At 44.3% G+C, this 24,740-nt stretch overlaps 2 protein-coding genes across 25 annotated transcripts in view; one reads left to right on the forward strand and one right to left on the reverse strand.

Annotated features, from left to right (window-relative positions):
• LOC110513490 overlaps nt 1-24,740 on the reverse strand; it is a 285,372-nt gene that overhangs the window by 6,640 nt on the left and 253,992 nt on the right. For 4 of the 19 annotated variants that reach the window (XM_036972810.1, XM_036972805.1, XM_036972798.1 and 1 more), the window contains exon 2: nt 3,773-3,854. Coding sequence is in view for 10 of the 19 variants with exons in the window: in XM_036972791.1 (XP_036828686.1) it covers nt 5,282-7,016; nt 7,407-7,702 (2,031 nt within the window). In the remaining 9 variants the exon portion in view is untranslated. Of the gene's footprint in view, nt 1-141; nt 282-3,772; nt 3,855-4,032; nt 7,017-7,406; nt 7,786-8,208; nt 8,363-8,793; nt 8,899-10,459; nt 10,651-12,183; nt 12,358-12,445; nt 12,493-24,740 lie in introns of those variants that run through there. The other 15 variants (XM_036972813.1, XM_036972811.1, XM_036972804.1 and 12 more) reach the window with 8 other exon arrangements.
• Nucleotides 1,365-19,488, forward strand: LOC110517172. Of its 6 annotated transcripts, none has more exons than XR_005041896.1 (7): nt 1,365-1,425; nt 15,634-15,735; nt 16,124-16,271; nt 16,364-16,400; nt 16,645-16,844; nt 17,085-19,044; nt 19,287-19,488. XR_005041896.1 is itself a non-coding variant. In XM_036972835.1 (5 exons), the coding sequence occupies exons 3-5, from the start codon at nt 17,948-17,950 to the stop codon at nt 19,448-19,450; spliced, it is 1,056 nt and encodes a 351-aa protein (XP_036828730.1). In that variant the 5' UTR covers nt 15,929-16,271; nt 16,364-16,400; nt 16,645-17,947; the 3' UTR covers nt 19,451-19,488. The 6 variants fall into 6 exon arrangements, 1 of the variants encoding a protein (XP_036828730.1); XR_005041895.1 differs by lacking the exon at nt 1,365-1,425 and adding an exon at nt 15,860-15,917 and having other exon boundaries at nt 14,377-15,735; XR_005041894.1 differs by lacking the exon at nt 16,124-16,271.

The following is a 24,740-nucleotide window of genomic DNA, read 5'->3' on the forward strand; positions in this document are numbered from 1 at the left end:
GACGCACGAGCAAAGTAATACAGCTAACGACAACATGAAAGGCATTGCAATTTGTGAGTAAATGCAACCAACATTGATATGTAAGCAACTCTATCAATAACAATATTATAATCATTAGCTAAACGCTTGAATTGAACTTACAAACAAATATTTTCCAAGGCTGAAGCGTGACAAGAAATAACTACATTGAAAGACCTGCACCGTAGCGTTGTTTGTAGCTGCTTCTATGCGTGCAGAACAAATTCTCTCCTTCCTGTTTGCGTAGTCTTTCTAAGTACCAGAAACATCCACTAGGGGGCAAATAACACAATTGAACACAATGAAAATCCAATTGAACCATTGTAATAAAATAATCTGTTACCTTCTAACAGGATGGCAGCACATCCGTCATCATGAAGTGCTTTGAGAGACTAGTCAAGGACCATATCACCTCCACCCTACCTGACATCCTAGACCCACTCCAATTTGCTTACCGCCCAAATAGGACCACAGACGATGCAATCTCAACCACACTGCACACTGCCCTAACCCATCTGGACAAGAGGAATATGTGAGAATGCTGTTCATCGACTACAGCTCAGCATTTAACACCATAGTACCCTCCAAACTCGTCATCAAGCTCGAGACCCTGGGTCTCGACCCCGCCCTGTGCAACTGGGTACTGGACTTCCTGACGGGCCGCCCCCAGGTGGTGAGGGTAGGTAACAACATCTCCACCCTGCTGATCCTCAACACTGGGGCCCCACAAGGGTGTGTTCTGAGCCCTCTCCTGTACTCCCTGTTCACCCACGACTGCGTGGCCACGCACGCCTCCAAGTCAATCATCAAGTTTGCGGACGACACAACAGTGGTAGGCTTGATTACCAACAACGACGAGACGGCCTACAGGGAGGAGGTGAGGGCCCTCGGAATGTGGTGTCAGGAAAATAACCTCACACTCAACGTCAACAAAACTAAGGAGATGATTGTGGACTTCAGGAAACAGCAGAGGGAACACCCCCCTATCCACATCGATGGGACAGTAGTGGAGAGGGTAGTAAGTTTTAAGTTCCTCGACGTACACATCACAGACAAACTGAATTGGTCCACCCACACAGACAGCATCGTGAAGAAGGCGCAGCAGCGCCTCTTCAACCTCAGGAGGCTGAAGAAATTTGGCTTGTCACCAAAAGCACTCACAAACTTCTACAGATGCACAATCGAGAGCATCCTGTCGGGTTGTATCACCGCCTGGTACGGCAACTGCTCCGCCCACAACCGTAAGGCTCTCCAGAGGGTAATGAGGTCTCCACAACGCATCACCGGGGGCAAACTACCTGCCCTCCAGGACACCTACACCACCCGATGTCACAGGAAGGCCATAAAGATCATCAAGGACAACAACCACCCGAGCCACTGCCTGTTCACCCCGCTATCATCCAGAAGGTGAGGTCAGTACAGGTGCATCAAAGCTGGGACCGAGAGACTGAAAAACAGCTTCTATCTCAAGGCCATCACTGTTAAACAGCCACCACTAACATTCAGTGGCTGCTGCCAACACACTGATTCAACTCTAGCCACTTTAATAATGGGAATTGATGGGAATTGATGTAAAATATATCACTAGCCACTTTAAACAATGCTACTTAATATAATGTTTATATACCCTACATTATTCATCTCATATGTATACGTATATACTGTACTCTATATCATCTACTGCATCTTGCCTATGCCGCTCTGTACCATCACTCATTCATATATCTGTATGTACATATTCTTTATCCCTTTACACTTGTGTGTATGAGGTAGTAGTTTTGGAATTGTTAGTTAGATTACTCGTTGGTTATTACTGCATTGTCGGAACTAGAAGCACAAGCATTTCGCTACACTCGCATTAACATCTGCTAACCATGTGTATGTGACAAATAGATTTGATTTGATTTATACTCCATGGAGACAGTGCCCAATGTTCATTTTACATGATGGATATATGCTACTCCATTTCATACAATCAATCATCAATCAATCAGTACAATTTATTTATAAAGCCCTTTTTACATCGGCAGATGTCACAAAATGCTTATTCCGACACCCAGCTTAAAACCTCAAATAGCATGCAATGCAGATTTAGAAGCACGGTGGCTAGGAAAAACTCTCTAGAAAAACAGGAACCTAGGAAGAAACCTAGAGAGGAACCAGGCTCTGAGGGGTGGCTAGTCCTCTTCTGGCTGTGCCGGTGGAGATTATAAGCGTACATGGCCAGAATGTAAGGCCAGATCGTTCTTCAAGTACTGTAGTTCAAACATTCTTCATAGATGACCAGCAGAATCAACAAAATAATGTGGTTACAGAGGGTGCAACAGGTCAGCACCTCCGGAGTAATTGTCAGTTGGCTTTTCATAGCCAAACATTCAGAGGTCGAGACAACAGGTGTGGTAGAGAGAGAGAGAGAGAGAGAAAGAAAGAGAGAGAGAGAGAGAGAGGTGGGGGAGAGGGAGAGCGAAGATCAAAACAGCAGGTCCATGACAAGGTATCACGTCTGGAGAACACACATGCCTCTTCATGTGATACATTATGTTTGGCTGTGCTAAGTGTTATCTTATGGGTTTGGTGATTGTTCTGTGTGAAGCCGTATTCTGCATTGCATCATGGAATGTGATGTGAAATCCCTGGGCCTATGGCTGTTGAAGATACTCCACTGCACTGCTGCTCCACTGCACTGCCCTTCCCCCGATTGCTCAGTTTGGCCTGGCGGCCAGCTCTAGGAAGAGTCTTGGTGGTTCCAAACTTCTTCCGTTTAAGAATGATGGAGGCCACTGTGTCCTTGGGGACCTTCAATATTGCAGAAACGTTTTGGTACCCTTCACCAGATCTGTGTCTTGACACAATCATGTCTCTGAGCTCTATGGACAATTCCTTCGACCTCATGGCTTGGTTTTTGCTCTGACATACACTGTCAACTGTTGGACCTTATATTATCAACATATAGAAAACATCTCAGAGGGTTGATCTAGCTGCAGATAGCTAATTCTCATCTATGTGTTTTCCCCTTGCTGCTAATAAGCTCTTACCAATCTAACAAAATTAATAGAGAACATCTGGTTATCTGACAGTCTATGCAGCAACTATTGTATTAGAGTCAAGCTGTGGTTATTTTATTTATTTTCCTAGACAAGTCAGTTTAGAACAAATTCTTATTTACAATGACAGCTTAGGAACAGTGGGTTAACTACCTTGTTCAGGAGCAGAACGTCATATTTTTTACATGGTTAGCTCAGGGATCTGACCTAGCAACCTTTCAGTTACTGGCCCAATGCTCTAACCACAAGGCTACCTGCTGCCCAAGTCCTGCCAACTCAAAAACTGCACAATAAATGTGTAACCAAGGGGGAACTAGTGCATTTCTCTAAGAAAAGCTGCTTCAGTTTTACCAATCTTCCAAAACACTTGAAATTCTTGTAAAATAATTTGCATTTATTTGATCAAATAGACTTTGAAAGGGTAGACATGCAGAAATTCCTCTTGTCAAAAGTCTTGCTGTTACAAAAGTAGTTCTTCATGCAGCGTAACAGGTTACAGGTTCTTCTTGGTGATGCGCCTGAATGGCTTCATCATTGCTGAAAAGACCCGTACAATCAAGGATCGTTTTTTGACAGGCTGAGATATGGAGGGAGAAACCTCTCCAACTGGGGGGGGGGGGGGGGGGGGGGGGGAGAGATGCAGTATAGTAACATTGAACACACACCTAAACCAAACTACAAGCTATAGCAGAGCTCTAAAACATCCTTACCTATGCAATGTCCATCAGTAGAGGGAATCTCAGTCTGGTCCTGGACTGAATGGCAGTCCTTTTTGTTTGCTCTCTTGGAACGCTAACAGAAGAAAGGTAAAGAAAATGGTACAGAGAATAAATAAATAAATGGAAAACTTCTGAATCCAAGGCAACAATTTAGTGATGAATAAAGCAAATGTATTTCATGTATTTGTCTTATCATCAATAACATCAGCACCTAACTGGAACCAAAAACAAATGCTAACTCCCTGCTATACCTTGAAGTTGATCCTGAGTTTGGTAATTGAAAAGCAAAGGAAGCTCCTTCTTGCTTTCTGCTCAGCCCCCCTCTCTGTCTCAGCCTGGTCTGATGGGTTTGTTGCAGCAGAAGCTGGTCTTGACGCCTCCTTGCATCCCTGTACCAGCTGCTGGGTCAAGGACTTTACCAGGACTCTGTCAAATGCAGGGTCCTGGGAGGAAATAGCTGCTTGCAGGGCAGAGCCTAACTCCTCAATTAGGTTTTTATGTACACCTCTGAACACCCTTTGGATGTTCAGGATCTGGGAATATGCCTGTGTCCTGGAGAATCTGGATGCAGCACAGAACTCAGACAGGACTTGTCTGATGAGTTGCTGAGATGTTTCTGTCAGATCTGCTGCCTGTTGGGAGGGTCCATCTAGGGCTGAGGGTCTGATCTCCGATATCAACCTTATCACCAGTATGGTGACAAAACAGATGCCATCATCTTTGCTGGAGTCCATCAAGTACTGCAGTGGCACTGCTGATGTCCGGGGTTATTAAGAGCTCCCTCAGATGGCCAGAGCTGCTGGGGATACACACCTCCTTCTCTTCAATGTCAATCTCATCTCCCTTTGGTACCAAAGAGGTTCCCTTGCTGGTGAAAGATGGAGTGGAGGATCGAAAAGAGGCTTTAGCACTCGGTGGTCGGCTGCTGTCAGTCATTGGACTGTTACGATGCAGGGGTTCATCTGTGTGTTCCATCATCTTTGTCTTTAGGTCACTTGAAGAAATTTCTGGCATTTTAGAGACCCTGGTGTCGATGCAGGAGCTCCTGACGATGGGGCAGGTCAGATCAAAAGACACTTTGTCAGGGATGGGAGTGCCAGGGAGGTTGATCTCTAACTCACACTCTGACCTAGGACCATTTGAAGAGCTGGACAAGGAACTACGACCATTTAAAGAAGTGGACAAAGATGAACAGGTTCTAGGGATGTCTTGGCAGACTTATTCACTGTCATCCTCACTTTTCTCAACCTCCTTCAGCATAGTTCCTACCATATCATTGATCTGAAGGAGCTCCCTGGAATCCTTCATTCGCCCTAAGTTTGAGATCTCACTCTGGATTGCAACCAGGATTTCCCCAAGGGTCTCTTTGGAAGAAGCCTTTTCTGTCCTTTCGGATCCAGATGGCTTCAGCCCTGTGAAGAAATCCTTAAGTGTGTTCTTCATACTGACGCAGCTGTTGACCAAAGCTTCTCCTCTGATATTTTAACACTCAATTCAGTATCATCCAGTTGGGAGCCCCCGTGGAACTCTCCCACTTCTTTCCAGTAGCACAGTGTCAGTGGACTCATTTTTCTGGAAAATAGTCGCCATTCCTTTGACAAAGGTTTCCACTAATCCAGAGGCTGTATTATCAGAGGACATGGAGGACATGGATTCTGAAAGGACATGGATCTCTGATGGTGAGCTAGATGATAAGCCAGCCTGCAGACTTTTCTGAAGACCAGTATGGCTGATCTGTGTGATAAAGGAATGACTGGATCTCATCAGCACTTTACTCACTGCCTCTTCTGCCTGAGTCTGAAAGTCATTGCTAGAGAGCTTCTTAATGCTCTGAATCAGACTAGTTGAGGACTCTGTGATTCTGACACTCTCTTCTGAGCTCAGTTGAGAATATTGAGTACTCACGCTCAAGTCTTCATTGGGTGAGGGTGACTGGGAAATAGTATAGTCATCAAGCTTTGATAGGACACCATCAACAAACCAACAAGCCTCTAGGGACTCATCAGATGAACTGACAACGGCTAAGGATTTACTCTCCACTTTTGATAACTCTGACTTGTAGATGGAAAAAACACTGCTAAGAACTTCTTGAGTACTGGTATCCAGATTGGAGAGACAGAGAGCTGGTATTGGTTGACTCTCTCTGGGAACTCTACTGTGTTCGGTGCTGGGTAACTGGACCTCAACAGTTGAAACAGTTGCCTTTTCCAGGGTGTCTGAAGACTCCTTAAGAGAAGCATCCTTTGCCACACCTTCTTCTCGAGCGGCTAGAGTTAAAAGGTCCCTCAGCTTTGCTCGTATACGGCCATAGAGTGTGCCGGCTAGAGAGAAGGTTATCTTCTGTGAAGACCCTGTTTTGTGGTCATTTACAGGAACTGGCCAATCAACTGCTTCACATGTGCCTTCAAATGATGCTATCGTCTCCATGCCTCCCACAAATGCCTTAACAATCACTGTGGCAGTGGAGGTTACAGATGTCAGGAATGTGCAGCTGGTATTCAGGGGGGCTTCAGTAAGGCTAGGAGCAGCACTAGAAGGCCTAGAGGAAGGAGCCATGCCAGAAGAGCTGCTGACTTTCCTTGTAAGGATGGTGCTCACCGCCTTCAGGGCTTTAGACTGAAAGTCGGGGCTAGAGAGGGTCTGAATCTTTCTGGACGCCACACTGGTAGAGGATCCAGTCTCTTTGAGAAAGTGAGTGGTCCCTTCCTTCCCAGATGGACACTCAACATCAAGGTCACATTGAAGATTTGTCAGAAATTTAGACCCCAAGATTGTCATCTTCTTGGCCAGATCCAATAGGATGTTGAAGTCCTGTGCCATTTTGTCCATTGTGCCGACAATGGCATCCAGCACATCATCGGTCACAGGGTCCATGAGGGGCTCGATAAACCCCACCCACTCTGGCTCAGACGTTTGGCTCTGTAGCTCGGCCAGGATCTGCACCGAGGCTACCCGAATGACCTCCTTGCCTGCTGCTATGTCCTGACTGTCCATAGGGGGGCAACTCCCCGAGCTGGCCTGAATGGCCACTGAGAGGCCAGAGTTAAGCTGGTGTACTACCTCCCCCACGATAGCACAGCTCAACTCGGAGGAGCTGGAGGAGGTGGGGATGGAGTGACCCTCAACCAGGGATATCAGGAGGCTCTCTTCCGTTACCCCAAAAAGAGCCTTCAGAGGCTCCTCCATGAGGGGAGCCTCTCTAGTTGCAGGCAAGCTCTGCAATGAGGTCTGGGACCTTGAAGATAAACACACAATCACCACTTAAGCCATGCAAATGTGACCAACTGTATCTAATCTGGGTCATTAGTGAGCCTGAAAACCAAATTAGAGCAATGATGGATTACTTCTCATACCACCGTAGTTCTAGAAGCCTAAAGCCAACTGACACGATTTTTTGCCTGATTTTTATGTTTGTACGACATCAGAATATGATTAATTCTATTTATTCATAGATGACTTTATGGCTTACCCAGTTAAAAATGACTTTCACCTGGACCCACCCCCTCAGTGGCAACATTTCTGACCAGAACTTAAAACTACAAGGTGTGAATTCCAAGTTAATAATTTATGATAAGTATGGATCAGGTCTTGCAATTATTATGTTGAAATATTGCTGTGAACATACCTCTTAGGCGAACAGCATGGTGATGAGGTTCTGCGAGTGGATTTTTGGCGGCATCCTGTACTGCCATTCCTCCTCCTCTCCTTAGTCCAGTAGTTCATCTCACTGATCAGCAGCCTTTTCTCTCTCTCATCCAGACTGCCTAAGGAATCCTCAGACCCTGTCAGAGAGCACTGGGATTCTGGGGAGGTTGCCCCACTCCTCAGGTTCACCCCCATGATACGAGCTAGCGCTGGTAGGAGAATGCGGAGGGCTGTCTGGGTCACGACTTTAACAATCTTAACAATCCGTGACACCATTCCCTGTATAGCGCACAACTTTTGACCAGAACCTTATGTGGAGAGACTTATTTTTCATGCCCTGCTGAATCACTCTCCATTGGCTAGAGAAAAGAAAAGAAAGGAAACATATTTTACCTGTACACTGGTGTTGAGTTAGTGGAGTCACTAGATAGCCATGTTAAGGAAAATAAAAGTGTATTTAATTAAGCAATTAGCAAGTACATGAGACATTTTGATCTTGATTTACAGGAAGAGTTAGAGGTGTGGTTACAGTAATGTTAAATCAAATCAAATTTTATTTGTCACATACACATGGTTAGCAGATGTTAATGCGAGTGTAGCGAAATGCTTGTGCTTCTAGTTCCGACAATGCAGTAATAACCAACGAGTAATCTAGCTAACAATTCCAAAACTACTACCTTAGGGTTAGGTGTAATGTTTGAAATCCCATTTGTGGTTAGAAGGTGCACTATGACTATAAATTCAGAGTTGTATGTGAGGTTGGAAAAAGACATGGGACTTGCTCATCAGTTAGACTCCTCAGGAAGGAGAGGAGGATTGGGGCACAGCATGTCCCAATCTTGAGAGAAGGCATTAGAATCCTCTGAGCCTCCTTCTCCAGCTGCTCAATGATAGATCCCCTTTCCCGGAAACCACACCCGGGTGTCTGAGAAGACTCTGGGAAACCGCAAAGAGAAATCTAAAGTTGAATCTGAACTTGATCCCTAATTTCCTTCACCTTTAGGGATTTGATTGCACTGGACAGGTAAAGGCACATCTCTCTGCGGGCCTCCACTATATTGCTTTCACCTATATAGATACTATCTTCTCAGATTAGTGCTGATGAATTTGAACACAACCTGCACCCAACATGAAGTAATCTCGGACCTGCACCAATGCTGCTGTCCTCCTCCACGAAAGTCTTCTTGGCACAGCCACTGGACTTATGTTTAGCCTACATGACAACAGATTATAGGTCTCATAGCAGATCTAAGGTCAGTGTAGCGTCTCCTCCTAATGCTGTAAGGCTAGGATTTAGTGATAGTAAACTAATCCTAGATCTGTGCCTAAGTAGGCAGAGCATGTGTAAAGGACAGCATATTTCTTACCTTGCCTCCTGTCCTGTTCTTGTTGGTCTCATGTGTCTCTGTTTCATCCTTCATGTTCTCCACGACTTTATTTTGGTCATCCGGGGGATCCTCCCATTTCACGCTCTGGTGGATAAATAAGAGGTCAATATCAGTGACTTTATGAAAAAACTTATTCGCTCCTATTTTAAACAAAACGGCAATAGTGGTCAGATTTCAGGCCATGGATCAAACCAGTGAGACCTATTGCTGTGTTAGTGACCTACTATATTGTTAGTAATTTCTCCTCTAAACTCAAAATAGGCTAAATGACCATACCTTGCTGTCATCTGACATGATGTGTAGCTTATTGTTGTAGGCTGTTTAGAGGAAATACTAATACCTCCTTTGAAAAAACGTCAGTGAACCATCGGCAGACAACTGAAGTGAATATGAACGTCCTTGAATTATGCCAAAGCATTGTTGAATACTCGATTCCGATTGGCTGAAGCCAGAGCATTCTTCAAAGATGTCATACACACATGATGTCACAATTAGGCCTAAGTCTAATGTCTATATGAATTGTCAATTTCATTAGAAAACAAATCAAAGCTTGTCAAAGTTCTGCCAAACGAAAATATGTCTAAGTGCACGTTTTTGCGTTTAATTTATGGTTTATCATGCATCGTCATTCATCACCATATACAAAAACGTAACTCGCTGCCATCCATTAGCTATAATTCTGAGGTTGTAAAGCTGCAAAAGTAGGACGTGCAATAAATTATAACCACTTGCAGAATAATTTCAAATCAGACGTTCAAGGGGGCTTGAACTATTTCAGCACTGTGGAGCTGTCCGCTGCATAGAGCTGACACGTTTCTTGGCGTCAGGGGACAGTGCCATGGTGCTGAAATGTTTCGAGTCTGGGCAGCACCTGAGACCGCGGCATTGTGCTGAAATGGAGCAGGGCTCAGTTCTATGGATATCTCATGCGGATTTTCCTGCTAGCCTATGTATAACGATACTATAATTACATTATTTTCATCCATCCGTCAACACAAATGCCATGTCAACGTTTCCCAAATAATAATGCAATGAAGCCAAGCCGAGATGTATGGTTCTTCATCCAGAAGACGAAGCACCACTGTATCATCTAAAACCTTCAGAGAGATCCCTTAAAACTGTAGTATAAATTCACCACGGCTGTTATGGTAGCGAGGTTAACTTAGCGAGACATGGACAAATCCAACACATAGCGTTTCTACTGAGTCCTGCTTAGAGGTGACTGACCGTCATGTTGCTAGTTGACGATTTTAAAACAAGAATAGTTATTTGTAATTGCTCTGGGAGCTAATTATTGCAGAGCCCAGCTACACATCCTGCTCGCTGGGCTCATTATGGACAGCCAATGAGCAGTTCAGGTGAAAAAGTCAGCCAGATCTGATCCCTATAACATACATGATACTAGGATCCTGTAGCAACCTGCCGGCCTGCACAATCCTCCATGGCACGAATGCTACACGCGCAATATGGTAGGCTAACATCCCACAACAATTCCTGAATTGGAATTACTTGCCTAAACTTCCAATCATACTTATTTTGTCATATCAACCATAGTTTCTGCACTTAAGGCAGACTTGCCAATAGAACAAGATGGAATTAGGACAACTGTTAAAGCTCGTTAAACGTAGGCTAAAATGATCCTTACCTGGCTGTCGTCAGCCATTATGTGTAGCCCGTTAATTAAGGCTCTGCGCCTCTGATACTGCAGCTATTCTGTAACTGTTAAACTCGTCTAATCGTATCCGTTGAAAACCCGTCAGTGAACCGTCCTCAAACACAATGAACTGATGTCAATATGGACATTAACCTTCACATAAAGATATCAAATACATGACGTCAGATATGCCTAGAGGTATTGTTGACTTATCATAGTGTCACAGTACGTGCTGTTGACAGCCTGCCCCGAAATCAAACAGGAACATGGATTATGTGAAATCTGTTGTGAATGTATCGGGAATGTTTTTACAATTGTATAACTGCCTTCATTTTACTGGACCCCATGAAGAGTAGCTGCTGCAGCTAAAGGGGATCCACAATAAATTCAAATACAAACCCAATGCACCATGTATCAACTTGTTTTGACATATCACATGGGATATGACAGTTCCTGATTCTGAGATACTGTAAATCAACAGACCTTGAGAGGAGATAAAACATCATCTGTTGATCTATTTCACAGGTTTCTGGTGGTTTCTAAGCATCCTACATGTGTTGGGGAAGGAGGGTGGGATCTCTCCAGAGCATCTAATTAAATCAATCATGTCTTGCCATGCATGTGATATGAGATAATGTTATGCACCACTTAAATATACATTGCCTAAGGCTGCAGTGCTATACTCCATGGAGACAGTGCTCAATGTTCATTTTACATGATGGATATATGCTACTCCATTTCATACAATCAATCAATCAGTACAATTTATTTATAAAGCCCTTTTTACATCGGCAGATGTCACAAAATGCTTATTTCCGACACCCAGCTTAAAACCTCAAATAGCATGCAATGCAGACTTAGAAGCACGGTGGCTAGGAAAAACTCTCTAGAAAAACAGGAACCTAGGAAGAAACCTAGAGAGGAACCAGGCTCTGAGGGGTGGCTAGTCCTCTTCTGGCTGTGCCGGTGGAGATTATAAGTGTACATGGCCAGATCGTAAGGCCAGATCGTTCTTCAAGTACTGTAGTTCAAACATTCTTCATAGATGACCAGCAGAGTCAACAAAATAATGTGGTTACAGAGGGTGCAACAGGTCAGCACCTCCGGAGTAATTGTCAGTTGGCTTTTCATAGCCGAACATTCAGAGGTCGAGACAACAGGTGTGGTAGAGAGAGAGAGGGAGAGAGAGAGGTGGGGGAGAGGGAGAGAGAGAGCGAAGATCGAAATAGCAGGTCCATGACAAGGTATCACGTCTGGAGAACACCAATGCCTCTTCATGTGATACATGATGTTTGGCTGTGCTAAGTGTTATCTTATGGGTTTGGTGATTGTTCTGTGTGAATCCGTATTCTGCATTGCATCATGGAATGTGATGTGAAATCCCTGGGCCTATGGCTGTTGAAGATACTCCACTGCACTGCCCTTCTCCCCCGATTGCTCAGTTTGGCCTGGCGGCCAGCTCTAGGAAGAGTCTTGGTGGTTCCAAACTTCTTCCGTTTAAGAATGATGGAGGCCACTGTGTCCTTGGGGACCTTCAATATTGCAGAAACGTTTTGGTACCCTTCACCAGATCTGAAGAGAGAGAGAGAGCGAGAGAGATGCAGTATAGTAACATTGACAAATAACAGTGTTATGAGTTTGGTAGGCATTCCTATGTTTCTAACACACACCTAAACAAAACTACAAGCTATAGCAGAGCTCTAAAACATCCTTACCTATGCAATGTCCATCAGTAGAGGGAATCTCAGTCTGTTCCTGGACTGAATGACAGTCCTTTTTGTTTGCTCTCTTGGAACGCTAACAGATGAAAGGTAAAGAAAATGGTACAGAGAATAAATAAATGGAACACTTCTGAATCCAAGGCAACAATTTAGTGGTGAATAAAACATTTATTTAATGTATTTGTCTTATCATAGCCACATCAATAACATCAGCACCTAACTGGAACAAAAAACAAATGCTAACTCCCTGCTATACCTTGAAGTTGATCCTGAGTTTGGTCATTGAAAAGCAAAGGAAGCTCCTTCTTGCTTTCTGCTCAGCCCCCCTCTCTGTCTCAGCCTGGTCTGATGGGTTTGTTGCAGCAGAAGCTGGTCTTGACGCCTCCTTGCATCCCTGTACCAGCTGCTGGGTCAAGGACTTTACCAGGACTCTGTCAAATGCAGGGTCTGGGAGGAAATAGCTGCATGCAGGGTGTTATAAGAGCCAAACTCCTCCATGAGGTTTTTATGTACACCTCTGAACACCCTTTGGATGCTCAGGTTCTGGGAATATGCCTGTGTCCTGGAGAATCTGGATGCAGCACAGAACTCAGACAGGACTTGTCTGATGAGTTGCTGAGATGTTTCGGTCAGATCTGCTGCCTGTTGGGAGGGTCCATCTAGGGCTGAAGGTCTGATCTCCGATAGAAACCTTTTCACCAGTATGGTGACAAAACAGATGCCATCATCTTTGCTGGAGTCCATCAAGTACTGCAGTGGGAATGCAGTGGGAATGCTGATGTCCGGGGTGATGAAGAGCTCCCTCAGATGTCCAGAGCTATTGGGGATACACACCTCCTTTTCTTCAATGTCAATCCCATCTCCCTTTGGTACCAAAGAGGTTCCCTTGCTGGTGAAAGACGGAGTGGAGGATCGAAAAGAGGCTTTAGCACTCAGTGGTCGGCTGCTGTCAGTCATTGGACTGTTACTATGTCTGGGCATGGTAGAATATATTTAGGGCATAATGCGCAGCCAGGGGTATGGTGGGGTGCGGGTACAGCGGAGGTAAGCCCAAGCACTGGGTGATGATAAGAGAGGTTGTATCTCTGGACATTCTGGTTGTAATGGGTGAGGTCACCGCATGTGTGGGTGGTACAAAGGAGGTATCAGAGGTATGAAGAGTGGAACTAGGGGCTCCATGGTAAACCAAAACAATGATAACTAACCTGAACAACAGTATACAAGGCATATTGACATTTGAGAGAGACATACAGCAAGGCATGAAGTAATCGCAGGTGTTGATTGGGAGAGCTAGCTAAAACAACAGGTGAGACAACAACAGCTAATCAGCTAACACAACAACAGCAGGTAAAATGGCGATGACACACAGAGCCTGAGTTCGCGGCTGGGGCCGACAAATAAAAAAATAAATAAACAGAATGGAGTACCATGATTAATGGACAGTCCAGCAGACATCAGCTATGTAGCCAAGTGATAATAGTGTCCAGAAGGCAGCAGTAGATGGAACAGGGAAGCCGCCATTACGCTAGCACGCGGGCTACACGGCGTTTAAAGTTAGTAGCCCTCCGACGGAGACCGGTTGAAGGCACAGCGGATGGAGTATTCGTCGGTAGACCAGTCGTGGTGGTGCGGCTTGGGGCCGTGTCAACAGAGAATCCAAGCCAGATGGCGATAGATGTATTGTAGAATTTAGAATGCTAGCAGGGAGATGCGCCTGGCTCACGGCTAACTGGTGCTAGCTTCGTGGCAGTGGCGTTATCCACTATAGCCAATCGGTAGCAGCGATGAACCGGTGCCAAGGTCCAGAGTTTACAGCAAGGATCAGGTGGAGTATTGGGCTCTAGCCGTGTATGAGTGGGGTTCGGGAGAACAGCTGAGTTGGCCGGGAGGTGGGCCTCAGGGATAGCTTCGGTACTGGATGCCACGATGAGTGCAAGCTAGCTGTGAGCTAGTTAGCTGCAAGCTGTGATCTAGCTGTGAAGATCAGAAGTAGTGGTCCAGGGATTACGGCAGGAATCCGGCGTTGTTGTGGAGAGACAGTCCGATACTAGTAGACTGGCGAGTATTATCCAGGCTAAGAACAGGGCTGGTATCTGTGCAGAAGGTAAAAGCCGCTAGCATTGGCTAACAATGACTAAATAGCTTTTAGCTAATTAGCTAGTTAGCTTCTGGAGGTTCTTGAATGTGTTCTAAAATAAAAAATAATAGCGATACCGTATCACATTGGGTGAAGCAGAGTGTTACCTCTTTACTAGTGTATTGCTCTCTGTTTATGACTGATAATAGGACGTAACACAGGGATGAGGAGAAAACAATCATTTGGATCCTACACAACACGTTGTTGTACCTAAATAATTCCACAAGAGGGCGACATATAAACATTTCTTAAAACCAATTAACCTCTACTGCCTTCAGTCCATGACGTCCCCGACTAACTAAAAGTCTGCGTCTGCAAAAATGCTCTTTTATCATAACTCGACATGAAAGTAGCAAAGCCAAAACAGTCAATGACATGCTTTTCGGGATATACATTTAGCTATGGTGGAAGAAAAGGTAAGTGAAATATAGGGGAAGGTAGAACATGTTTTACAGTAAGTTTAAAGTTGTTATCACCAATTTAGCTCTGATAGGCCTTTGGCAATCCAAGCTTTTGGGATCGTACTCAAGGCTACTTGGTTTAGGCCTGGCTATAGCCTAGGGATACAGTCCAATAATATCTCCTTCTCCTGAAGTGTACACTCGTTCGCTTCTTCCTACAAATCTAAAATCATTGGATTGGTGGAGGCATGGGCTAGAGAGGAATATGCTACCAAATAGCACCTTATTCCCTAATGTAGGCCTACTTTTAAGGAATGCACTATAAGGAATAGATCAATCAACTGGCTCACTAAATGGGGTACCGAAATACATCCAAAAGAGGTCGACACGAAATTAGACTAGGTTTATTTCTGTTTTGACCTACTGAGTCGCAGTGCTTAGTGAACAGATTTCAATGTGGGCCTAGCTGTATCGAAAACGGTTGATGGGGAAAGTGTGTAATCTGATCAATATATTTCCCCCCCAATATTAATGAGAGAATGGGAATGTGCATAAAGGTCTAACATTCCATGACGTGGTATGAAGTTCTTAATTCGTCAGTGGCTGCAATATTGTCCTCAGTAAACTCAACATGAGTGAAAACAACACAGACAAGGACAAGTTTTTCGAGATATAAAAAATACTGTATGCTATTATGGATGAAGAAAAGGTAGGTTAAATGACACTAAATATTTGGGAATGTAACTAAGGAAAACGTCATTTAAGATAACATAGGCTATTGCAAAACAAATGTCTAATTCTCTCTATTAAGTCAATCACCAGTTTAGCTCTGATATGGCTGTAGCTCTATGATGTCCTTTGCAAGAATCTAATCTGACATTGACATGAAATTCCTATGTCCTTCAGGTAGTACAGAGAGATGATGATGATCCCCCGAGGGAGGGGAGGGAGGTTGTTGAGGAAGAACCAGTGGCCCAGCTCAAGAAGGAGCCCAAGAAGACAGGAAAGGTAAAATGGCAGGAGTGACAGGGCAACTACTAGACTAGTAACACTCAATTGTCACAATAGCTGCATTGACCTGATGTAACATGTCTATTATTTGTGATCTGGAATCTATTCTATTCTATCCAAGGCGAAGAGGAATAGTAGTTCCAAGAAGTCAGGGGAGCAGGGCACTGATACGGATCCAGGTCATAGATTTTCCCTCTGTAGTATGTTGGTTCTCTAAACTTGAATATCATAGATAAAGGTCATGTTAGAAACTGTAGTCAGTAAGAAATGTTGCATGGATAGTTTTATTCAATAGTCCTATTGTAGCAATTTTATCAAAGTATTGTATTAAGAGAAAAGCGTCTGACTTATCCTGAATTGTCCTATATGGTAATAACATATTTAGGATTGAGGAATAAACACCCGGACAGAGGATCTGTTATTGAGCTCTTGGAGAAGAATGCTCTTAAGGCTGCATTCGGCCCAGGCAACAAAGATGAGATGGAGGACTGCTACCCAATCCTCATCTCATTCATGCGCAATCTTACTGATGAGTATGTTAGAACCATGTTTTGCTCTAGCCTCACATACTTTGTGCAGAAGGAAATAAAAAGTAAGTAAAACACATTTCTTTTTTCTTTTCTAGGCAATGGCAAGTGATCTATAAAGGATTTAAAAAACCTGTAAGTTTCTCCATCAGCCTTTGACCTTTGATTTGGGAATGTTGTGTTGAATCAAGAGAGAGGAATTAACCATAGTTCTATTCTGCTATTACGTTCATTAATCTGTCATACTTCATCCAACTTTGAATTCAGTCACAGATAAGGAAAACGATGTTGGTGAAATGCATTCTGTTCAATCTAGAATACTTTACATCAGAGTTTCATTTCCAAACCTGCTATGTTCTGTTTTGTTTGTGCAATGCAGATGACAAAGGAACAGCTTGCAAAATTGTGCAAGACCATTGTCAACTCCATTACACAGACCACCCTGCAGATCCTGCTGCCGGCCCTGGCCCGCATTCTAGGGGTGACAGGCTTTTATGACAACAAATATTTGGCGAAGGAGATGTGTAGCTGTGGCGGCAGGGCTCTCCGACCAAGGTCTAGCACACCCTCTTCCAAGAGGTACTGTATGTTCCCCATAATGTGTGTGTGTGTGCAGTTAATCCTAACCCTCAAACTGATGAACAATAATTTCTCCATTTCAATATTTTCCAACTTTCTAACAGGTGTGTTTTGCAATATCTAATGCACACATATAAATTACATTTAGAATACTCAATTATAATGCTTGTTAGATTTGTTAGCACTAAGATATTGATTTTCCAACTTCAGACAGCAATTAACATGCTTTGCTTGTTAAAGTTCCCAGACCTCACTGAAAGCCCACCTGGGAATGCCAGAGGACAGTATCATCAGCAGTGCCCAGGAGCAACTGTCAAAATCTGACCAAATGGTGGCTGCAGGACAGCTTTCAGAAATAGATAAAGTGGTTGGAACTATGCTGGAGAACATTGAGAAGATAAGCAGCGAATTTGGCGAGGAATTGGTCTATCAAGAGTCACTGCGGTCTTCTTCCTCGTTGTCATTCTCAACTGCCAAATCACAGAAGACAGAGTGGGAATTTGCACTCCCTGGCACTCCCATTCCTTCTGAGTTACCCGAGAGTACTGCTCAGCCCATTGTAAGATGCTCAGTCATTGACATGAGCGAATCTACTAAGCCAAAAACAATGGTGTGTGATGCCAGAACAAGCATGTTTGCCATAGCCGATACCATCATGAAGAAGGTATATCCAGAGGCAGAAGGGCAGGTTACATCTCACCCTGATCTAACAGATCCAATAGCTAGACTGGAGGAGCTCATATCTCAGGGTAGGATTGGTGCTCTCTCCCGTGATCTCAGTCACCAAGTGAACCGCATAATTTCCGATAGCAACTTGACCCCTCTGGGACTGACAGTGGCGGCTGGAAAGAGTGCATCTGATACCATCCTTTCGAAGCTGAAGAGGAATGACAAGGTGGGGAAGCCCACAACTTACGAGCTGGTTCAGCTGTTTGTAGAGGAGTCTGTTAAGTGCCTCCTGCTTCCTAGTTTTGTGCCCTATTCAACTTCAATGAGTTTGGCTCAGGGGGCCAAGGTGTTGGCTAGAGTGTCTGAAGATAGAATTTCATGCTCTTCTTCTTCTTCATCAGTATTTAGTGACAGTCAGTCTCTTTACCAAAGTTATGGTAAGCCAGGTCATGTACTCTGTGGATTCTGATGCAGAAAGTAGAGGATCCTCTCCAACTGAATCTCTCCAAACATCTGAACCCACTATATCTGATGTAGGCAATCTATTGAGTGGCAAGTCCTCCCCTCGGCTGTCTCCTTCTGGCACCATTATGGCAACAAGCGAGACCTCCAATGCAGCACAAATCTTGAAGGCCAACATTGATGGAGAGGAAGTGGATACCACCAGTCATTCTGGTGTAGCTCAAAACATTGTCAAGGACGATATGTCAACCAGCCCAGACATGGTCAAAGATGTCACACTTCCAACCCCATCCTCTGATAACTTGGGCAGTGATGATGACGTCACCGGCCTCATCAGCATGTTAGTAATGAGAATTCTAACAGAAATCCAAACCCCAGCAGAAGATTACCCAGTTGACGTCACACGCAAGTCACAAGACCTTATCCCTAAAGTTATGGAGGTCTTCTGTGCATGGTCAGGCTGCTCTGAGACACAAGCCTATCCAGAGAACTTGAGGATTCATAAAGTCTACAGAGTCGTCTATAAAAATCTGTTGGAGGAGTTTGGCTCGGAGAAAATCCTCCAACAGGCCGTGACGACTCAGGACTCTTCATTTGATAGGATTATTGTCAAGTCTTTGAGTGAAGCGCTTCTCCACAGATGTAATGAGGCATTGAGGGCAGCCTCAAGAACATCAGTCAAAACCACCGGGCCTAAGGCTCTTCCACTGGCTGAGGATGTGAGGGCTAGCAGCGGGAAACTATCTTTTCTACAAAGGCTGGTCAGGCTGACAAGCAACTTAAAGGTACAGCAAACGTATTTAAATGAACAGTTGTGGGAGATAATGTGAGTAAACAATGCTATTCAGTGTAAAAAATATAAAACCATCCGTTCATTCCAAAACCAATCATAAATGTTGTTGTGCTGGTGTGGTAGGTGTGATTGTTATCATCATGAAGTTGGTCAGCTGTGACATTTTTTAAAACATGTTTTTCTCTTTAAATACTTAGCTATTCAAGAAGGGGAACAAGAAGGATTCCCACCGCTCTGAATCAGAACAAGTACAGACCACTGCTGAAGATGGCATGCGTAAGTTCACACAACAGGACAACAGTCTGTTTGAGAGATTGGTGTACAAATAAATGCCACTTCAAAATAACCTTACAAAGGTTATATATGCAATCAGTAGCCATCTCTTATGTAAAAGTAATTATATTCTCCAAAACTCAAGCTGTTGGTTCTCATTTATCAGTGTCAGTTATGTTGAGTTGTAACATACATTACATCATTTCTAAATTAAAGTGCATGTCAACTCTCTCTCTCTTCTGTAGTGCCCAGCATAGTGCCACATGCTGCTATGTCTGCACTGCCAAAGGATCTCCCCGCCAGCTCCCAACAGGAGACGCCTCACAAACGTCCACTTCTCGTCAGGATGTTTTCTGCCATCTCCAAAGGCCTGTTCAAGCCCTTCAAACAGTCCTTAAAGACCAAGTAACTTCAGACAATTTATTAAACGTCATTCATTGCATTAAATTGGCCTTTGTCTTCTTATGTGCTCCCGTTAACAGACCAGATTACAACACTGGTCTTTTAAATGTTAGCAGGGATAGCAACATTGACTATAGTGGTGTGTGTATAGCCCTTCTACACAGTCTGACTCTTCTGACACTGTGTGACATGCCCTCTGATCCAGTGATCTAGGATATTCTGAGTGGCTTTAGGCCTGAATCTCTGCCCTCTGGCCCAAATAAATGTTTTCTCTTCTGATATATCTGCCACTGTCAGCAGCCAGCAGGGGAAAACAGACAACGCTGTTGAGAGCTTTCTTTTCTCCCTCATGACTAAAACACTGAGAAAGGCTTTTATCTATTGCAGCATATTCCATCTTTTGATTTAACCTATTATACGGTAGAAGTACCCATTATTTCCCAACGGTTATATCACAGGAAATGTGTTATAAAAAGTAAACTTACAGTGCATCCGGAAAGTATTCAGACCACTTGACTTTTTCCACATTGTTACGTTACAGCCTTATTCTAAAATTGATACAATTATTTTTTCCTCTCATTAAGCTACACAAAACACCTCATGACAAAGCGAAAAGTGTAGAACATTTTAGCAAATTTATTAAGAATAAAAACAGAATTACCTTATTTAAATAATTATTGAGAACCTTTGCTATGAGACTCGAAATTGATCTCAGGTGCATCCTGTTTCCATTGATCATCCTTGAGATGTTTCTACAACTTGTTTGGAGTCCTGTGGTAAATTCAATTGATTGGACATGATTTGGAAAGAAACACAGACCTGGGGGAAGGGTATGAGAAACAATATTCTCTGATCTGATGATACCGAGATTGAACTCTTTGGCCTGAATCAGGATCCTGGGAAAGATGAACGGAGCAAAGTACAGAGATCCTTGATGAAAACCTGCTCCAGAGGTTCACCTTCCAACAGGACAACGACCCTAAGCACACAGCCAAGACAATGCAGGAGTGGATTCGGGACAAGTCTCTGAATGTCCATGAATGGCCCAGCCAGAGCCCGGACCTGAACCCAATCGAACATCTCTGGAGAGACCTGAAAAAACTGTGCATCCCCATCCAGTCTGACAGAACATGAGAGGATCTGCAGAGAAAAATGGGAGAAACTCCCCAAATACAGGTGTACCAAGCTTGTAGCGTCATACCCAAAAAGACTCGAGGCTGTAATCGCTACCAAAGGTGCTTCAACAAAGTACTGAGTAAAGGGTCTGAATATTTGTAAATGTGATCAGTATTTTATTTTTAGTACATAGGTTTTTGATTAAAAAAATAATAGAACAGTTTTTGCTTACTTATTATGGGTTACTATCTGTAGAGGGGGGGGATTGAATCAATTTTAGAATAAGCCTGTAACGTAACAATGTGGAAAAGGTCAAGGGGTCTGAATACTTTCCGAATGCACTTTATGTAATGAAAATATTAGCTGGTTGCCACTATAGACAGCTAGGTTATCCAGTGCAGTGGTAATACTGCCTGCCTTGGGAGATAACGTAGGATGCGTGCTTATCCGGGTGCCAGAGACACAATCACAAGCTTTCTTCAGACTACATAGCTCAAACTTCCAACGTAAAGATATGATTATCACTACATAGGTTTTTTTTAACAAGAAGGGTGTTTTCTATATCTACCAACTATGAAATTACAGACATCATAAACGGTAAGCATGAGAATAATATCATCAAGGCGGACAGGGACAATGTATGAATACACAAAACATTATTCAAATGGACATTCCCCAAATGAGCTATGCACCAGCCCATAGCCACAGGATATCTATGGAGTAACATTAATATATTCATCAATTTAAAAAAAGGCATGAATATTGTTTTTCTGCTTTTCTGATCTTAAACCTCCCCCTGGATGTTGTCCAGGTTTCCTCCAGGGGAGACCTTCTGAAACAGTCGCGAAGGAAACAGCCGACAGTTACAGTACTGTGTTGAAGATAGATGATGACACTCTTAAAAGACAGGTCATTCCTTTACATGGAGCAGTTCCTTAAACCAGGTTAGATTCAACACAGCCACCTCAAACTGGACTCCACCACTCCTTCATAACGCTGGATCTGCTAGTCAGTCACTGAGTGCATTAACACTGATGAGATGTCCTGTTTAGCCTAGCTGAAAGGGGAGCTCTAACTAGTCCTGTGGGCACCTAGCTGCTGGGCTTGGACTGGGTCTTGCCCCTCATGGCTCCTCCGCGAGCCTGGCCCTTGGCCGGCTGCTGCTGTACTGGGGACTCTGCTGCAGCGGAAACTGGGGCCTGTTGGGCCGGGCTGTGAGGAGTGGGGGTCTGTATCTGAAACAAGGCAGCTGCAGTCACCACCTGCTGCTGGAGGAGCCTCTGCTGAACCACCTGGGCTGTGCCTGCTGGAATCATCTGGACCTGGGGATGTAGTCTGGGTCAGGGCAACCGTCAGGGGCTGGATCTGTTACGAGACAGGAAGAGGGTCACATTAAATCAACTATGACAGACAAAATGAGAAATTGTAGGATTTTTAATGAATTTATTTGAAATTTTGGTGAAAAATAAGTATTTGGTCAATAACAAAAGTGTATCTCAATACTTTTGCAATGACAGAGGTCAAACGTTTTCTGTAAGTCTTCACAAGGTTTTCACACACTGTTGCTGGTATTTTGGCCCATTCCTCCATGCAGATCTCCTCTAGAGCAGTGATGTTTTGGGGCTGTTGCTGGGCAACACGGACTTTCAACTCCCTCCAAAGATTTTCTATGGGGTTGAGATCTGGAGACTGGCTAAGCCACTCCAGGACCTTGAAATGCTTCTTACGAAGCCACTCCTTTGTTGCCCGGGCGGTGTGTTTGGGATCATTGTCATACTGAAAGACCCAGCCACGTTTCATCTTCAATGCCCTTGCTGATGGTAGGTTTTGTTACTTTGGTCCCAGCTCTCTGCAGGTCATTCACTAGGTCCCCCCGTGTGGTTCCTGGATTTTTGCTCACCGTTCTTGTGAGATCGGGGTGAGATCTTGCATGGAGCCCCAGATCAGTGGTTTTGTATGCCTTCCATTTCCTAATATTTGCTCCCACAGTTGATTTCTTCAAACCAAGCTGCTTACCTATTGCAGATTCAGTCTTCCCAGCCTGGTGCAGGTCTACAATTTTGCTTCTGGTGTCCTTTGACAGCTCTTTGGTCTTGGCCATAGTGGAGTTTGGAGTGTGACTGTTTGAGGTTGTGGACAGGTGTCTTTTATACTGATAACAAGTTCAAACAGGTGCCATTAATACAGGTAATGAGTGGAGGACAGAGGAGCCTCTTAAAGAAGAAGTTGCAGGTCTGTGAGAGCCAGAAATCTTGCTTGTTTGTAGGTGACCAAATACTTATTTTCCACCATAATTTGCAAATAAATTCATAAAAAATCCTACAATGTGATTTTCTGGATTTTCTTTTCTCATTTTGTCTGTCATAGTTGAAGTGTACCTATGATTTAAATTACAGGCCTCTCTCATCTTTTTAAGTTTGCCCCACTGTATGTATGTATGAATGTATGTATGTATGTACACTGCTCAAAAAAAGAAAGGGAACACTAAAATAACACATCCTAGATCTGAATGAATGAAATATTCTTATTAAATACTTTTTTCTTTACATAGTTGAATGTGGTGACAACAAAATCACACAAAAATTATCAATGGAAATCAAATGTATCAACCCATGGAGGTCTGGATTTGGAGTCACACTCAAAATGAAAGTGGAAACCACACTACAGGCTGATCCAACTTTGATGTAATGTCCTTAAAACAAGTCAAAATGAGGCTCAGTAGTGTGTGTGGCCTCCACGTGCCTGTATGACCTCCCTACAACGCCTGGGCATGCTCCTGATGAGGTGGCGGATGGTCTCCTGAGGGATCTCCTCCCAGACCTGGACTAAAGCATCCGCCAACTCCTGGACAGTCTGTGGTGCAACGTGGCGTTGGTGGATGGAGCGAGACATGATGTCCCAATTGGACAAATGTGCTCAATTGGATTCAGGTCTGGGGAACGGGCGGGCCAGTCCATAGCATCAATGCCTTCCTATTGCAGGAACTGCTGACACACTCCAGCCACATGAGGTCTAGCATTGTCTTGCATTAGGAGGAACCCAGGGCCAACCGCACCAGCATATGGTCTCACAAGGGGTCTGAGGATCTCATCTCGGTACCTAATGGCAGTCAAGCTACCTCTGGTGAGCACATGGAGGGCTGTGCGCCCCCCCAAAGAAATGCCACCCCACACCATGACTGACCCATCGCCAAACCGGTCATGCTAGAGGATGTTGCAGGCAGCAGAACGTTCTCCACGGCGTCTCCAGACTCTGTCACGTCTGTCACGTGCTCAGTGTGAACCTGCTTTCATCTGTGAAGAGCACAGGGCGCCAGTGGCGAATTTGCCAATCTTGGTGTTCTCTGGCATATGCCAAACGTCCTGCACGGTGTTGGGCTGTAAGCACAACCCCCACCTGTGGACATCGAGCCCTCATACCACCCTCATGGAGTCTGTTTCTGACCGTTTGAGCAGACACATGCACATTTGTGGCCTGCTGGAGGTCATTTTGCAGGGCTCTGGCAGTGCTCCTCCTTGCACAAAGGCGGTGGTAGCGGTCCTGCTGCTGGGTTGTTGCCCTCCTACGGCCTCCTCCACGTCTCCTGATGTACTGGCCTGTCTCCTGGTAGCGCATCCATGCTCTGGACACTACGCTGACAGACACAGCAAACCTTCTTGCCACAGCTCGCATTGATTTTTCCATCCAGGATGAGCTGCACTACCTGAGCCACTTGTGTGGGTTGTAGACTCCGTCTCATGCTACCACTAGAGTGAAAGCACCGCCAGCATTCAAAAGTGACCAAAACATCAGCCAGGAAGCATAGGAACGTGTGTGTGTGTGTGTGTGTGTGTGTGTGTGTGTGTGTGTGTGTGTGTGTGTGTGTGTGTGTGTGTGTGTGTGTGTGTGTGTGTGTGTGTGTGTGTGTGTGTGTGTGTGTGTGTATGTTCTCTCACTGTCAACTGCAATTATTTTCAGCAAACGTAACACGTGTAAATATTTGTACGAACATAAGATTCAAAACTGAGACAAACTGAATAAGTTCCACAGATATGTGACGAACAGAAATTGAATAATGTGTCCCTGAACGAAAGGAGAAGGGCAAAATCAAAAGTAACAGTCAGTATCTGGTGTGGCTACCATCAGCATTAAGTACTGCAGTGCATTTCCTCCTCATGGACTGCACCAGACTTGCCAGTTAT

The sequence above is a fragment of the Oncorhynchus mykiss genome, unplaced genomic scaffold, assembly GCF_013265735.2.
Source record: "Oncorhynchus mykiss isolate Arlee unplaced genomic scaffold, USDA_OmykA_1.1 un_scaffold_195, whole genome shotgun sequence".
NCBI classification, from domain to species: Eukaryota; Metazoa; Chordata; class Actinopteri; order Salmoniformes; family Salmonidae; genus Oncorhynchus; species Oncorhynchus mykiss.

Bases quoted from the DNA above. Each gene is read 5' to 3' on its own strand.
- LOC110517172 (XM_036972835.1), top strand. From the start codon at position 17,948: ATGGTAAGCCAGGTCATGTACTCTGTGGATTCTGATGCAGAAAGTAGA. The intron at 18,761-18,965 runs GTACAGCAAACG...TTAAATACTTAG, and splicing joins GGCTGACAAGCAACTTAAAG to CTATTCAAGAAGGGGAACAA. The intron at 19,045-19,286 runs GTAAGTTCACAC...TCTCTTCTGTAG, and splicing joins CACTGCTGAAGATGGCATGC to TGCCCAGCATAGTGCCACAT.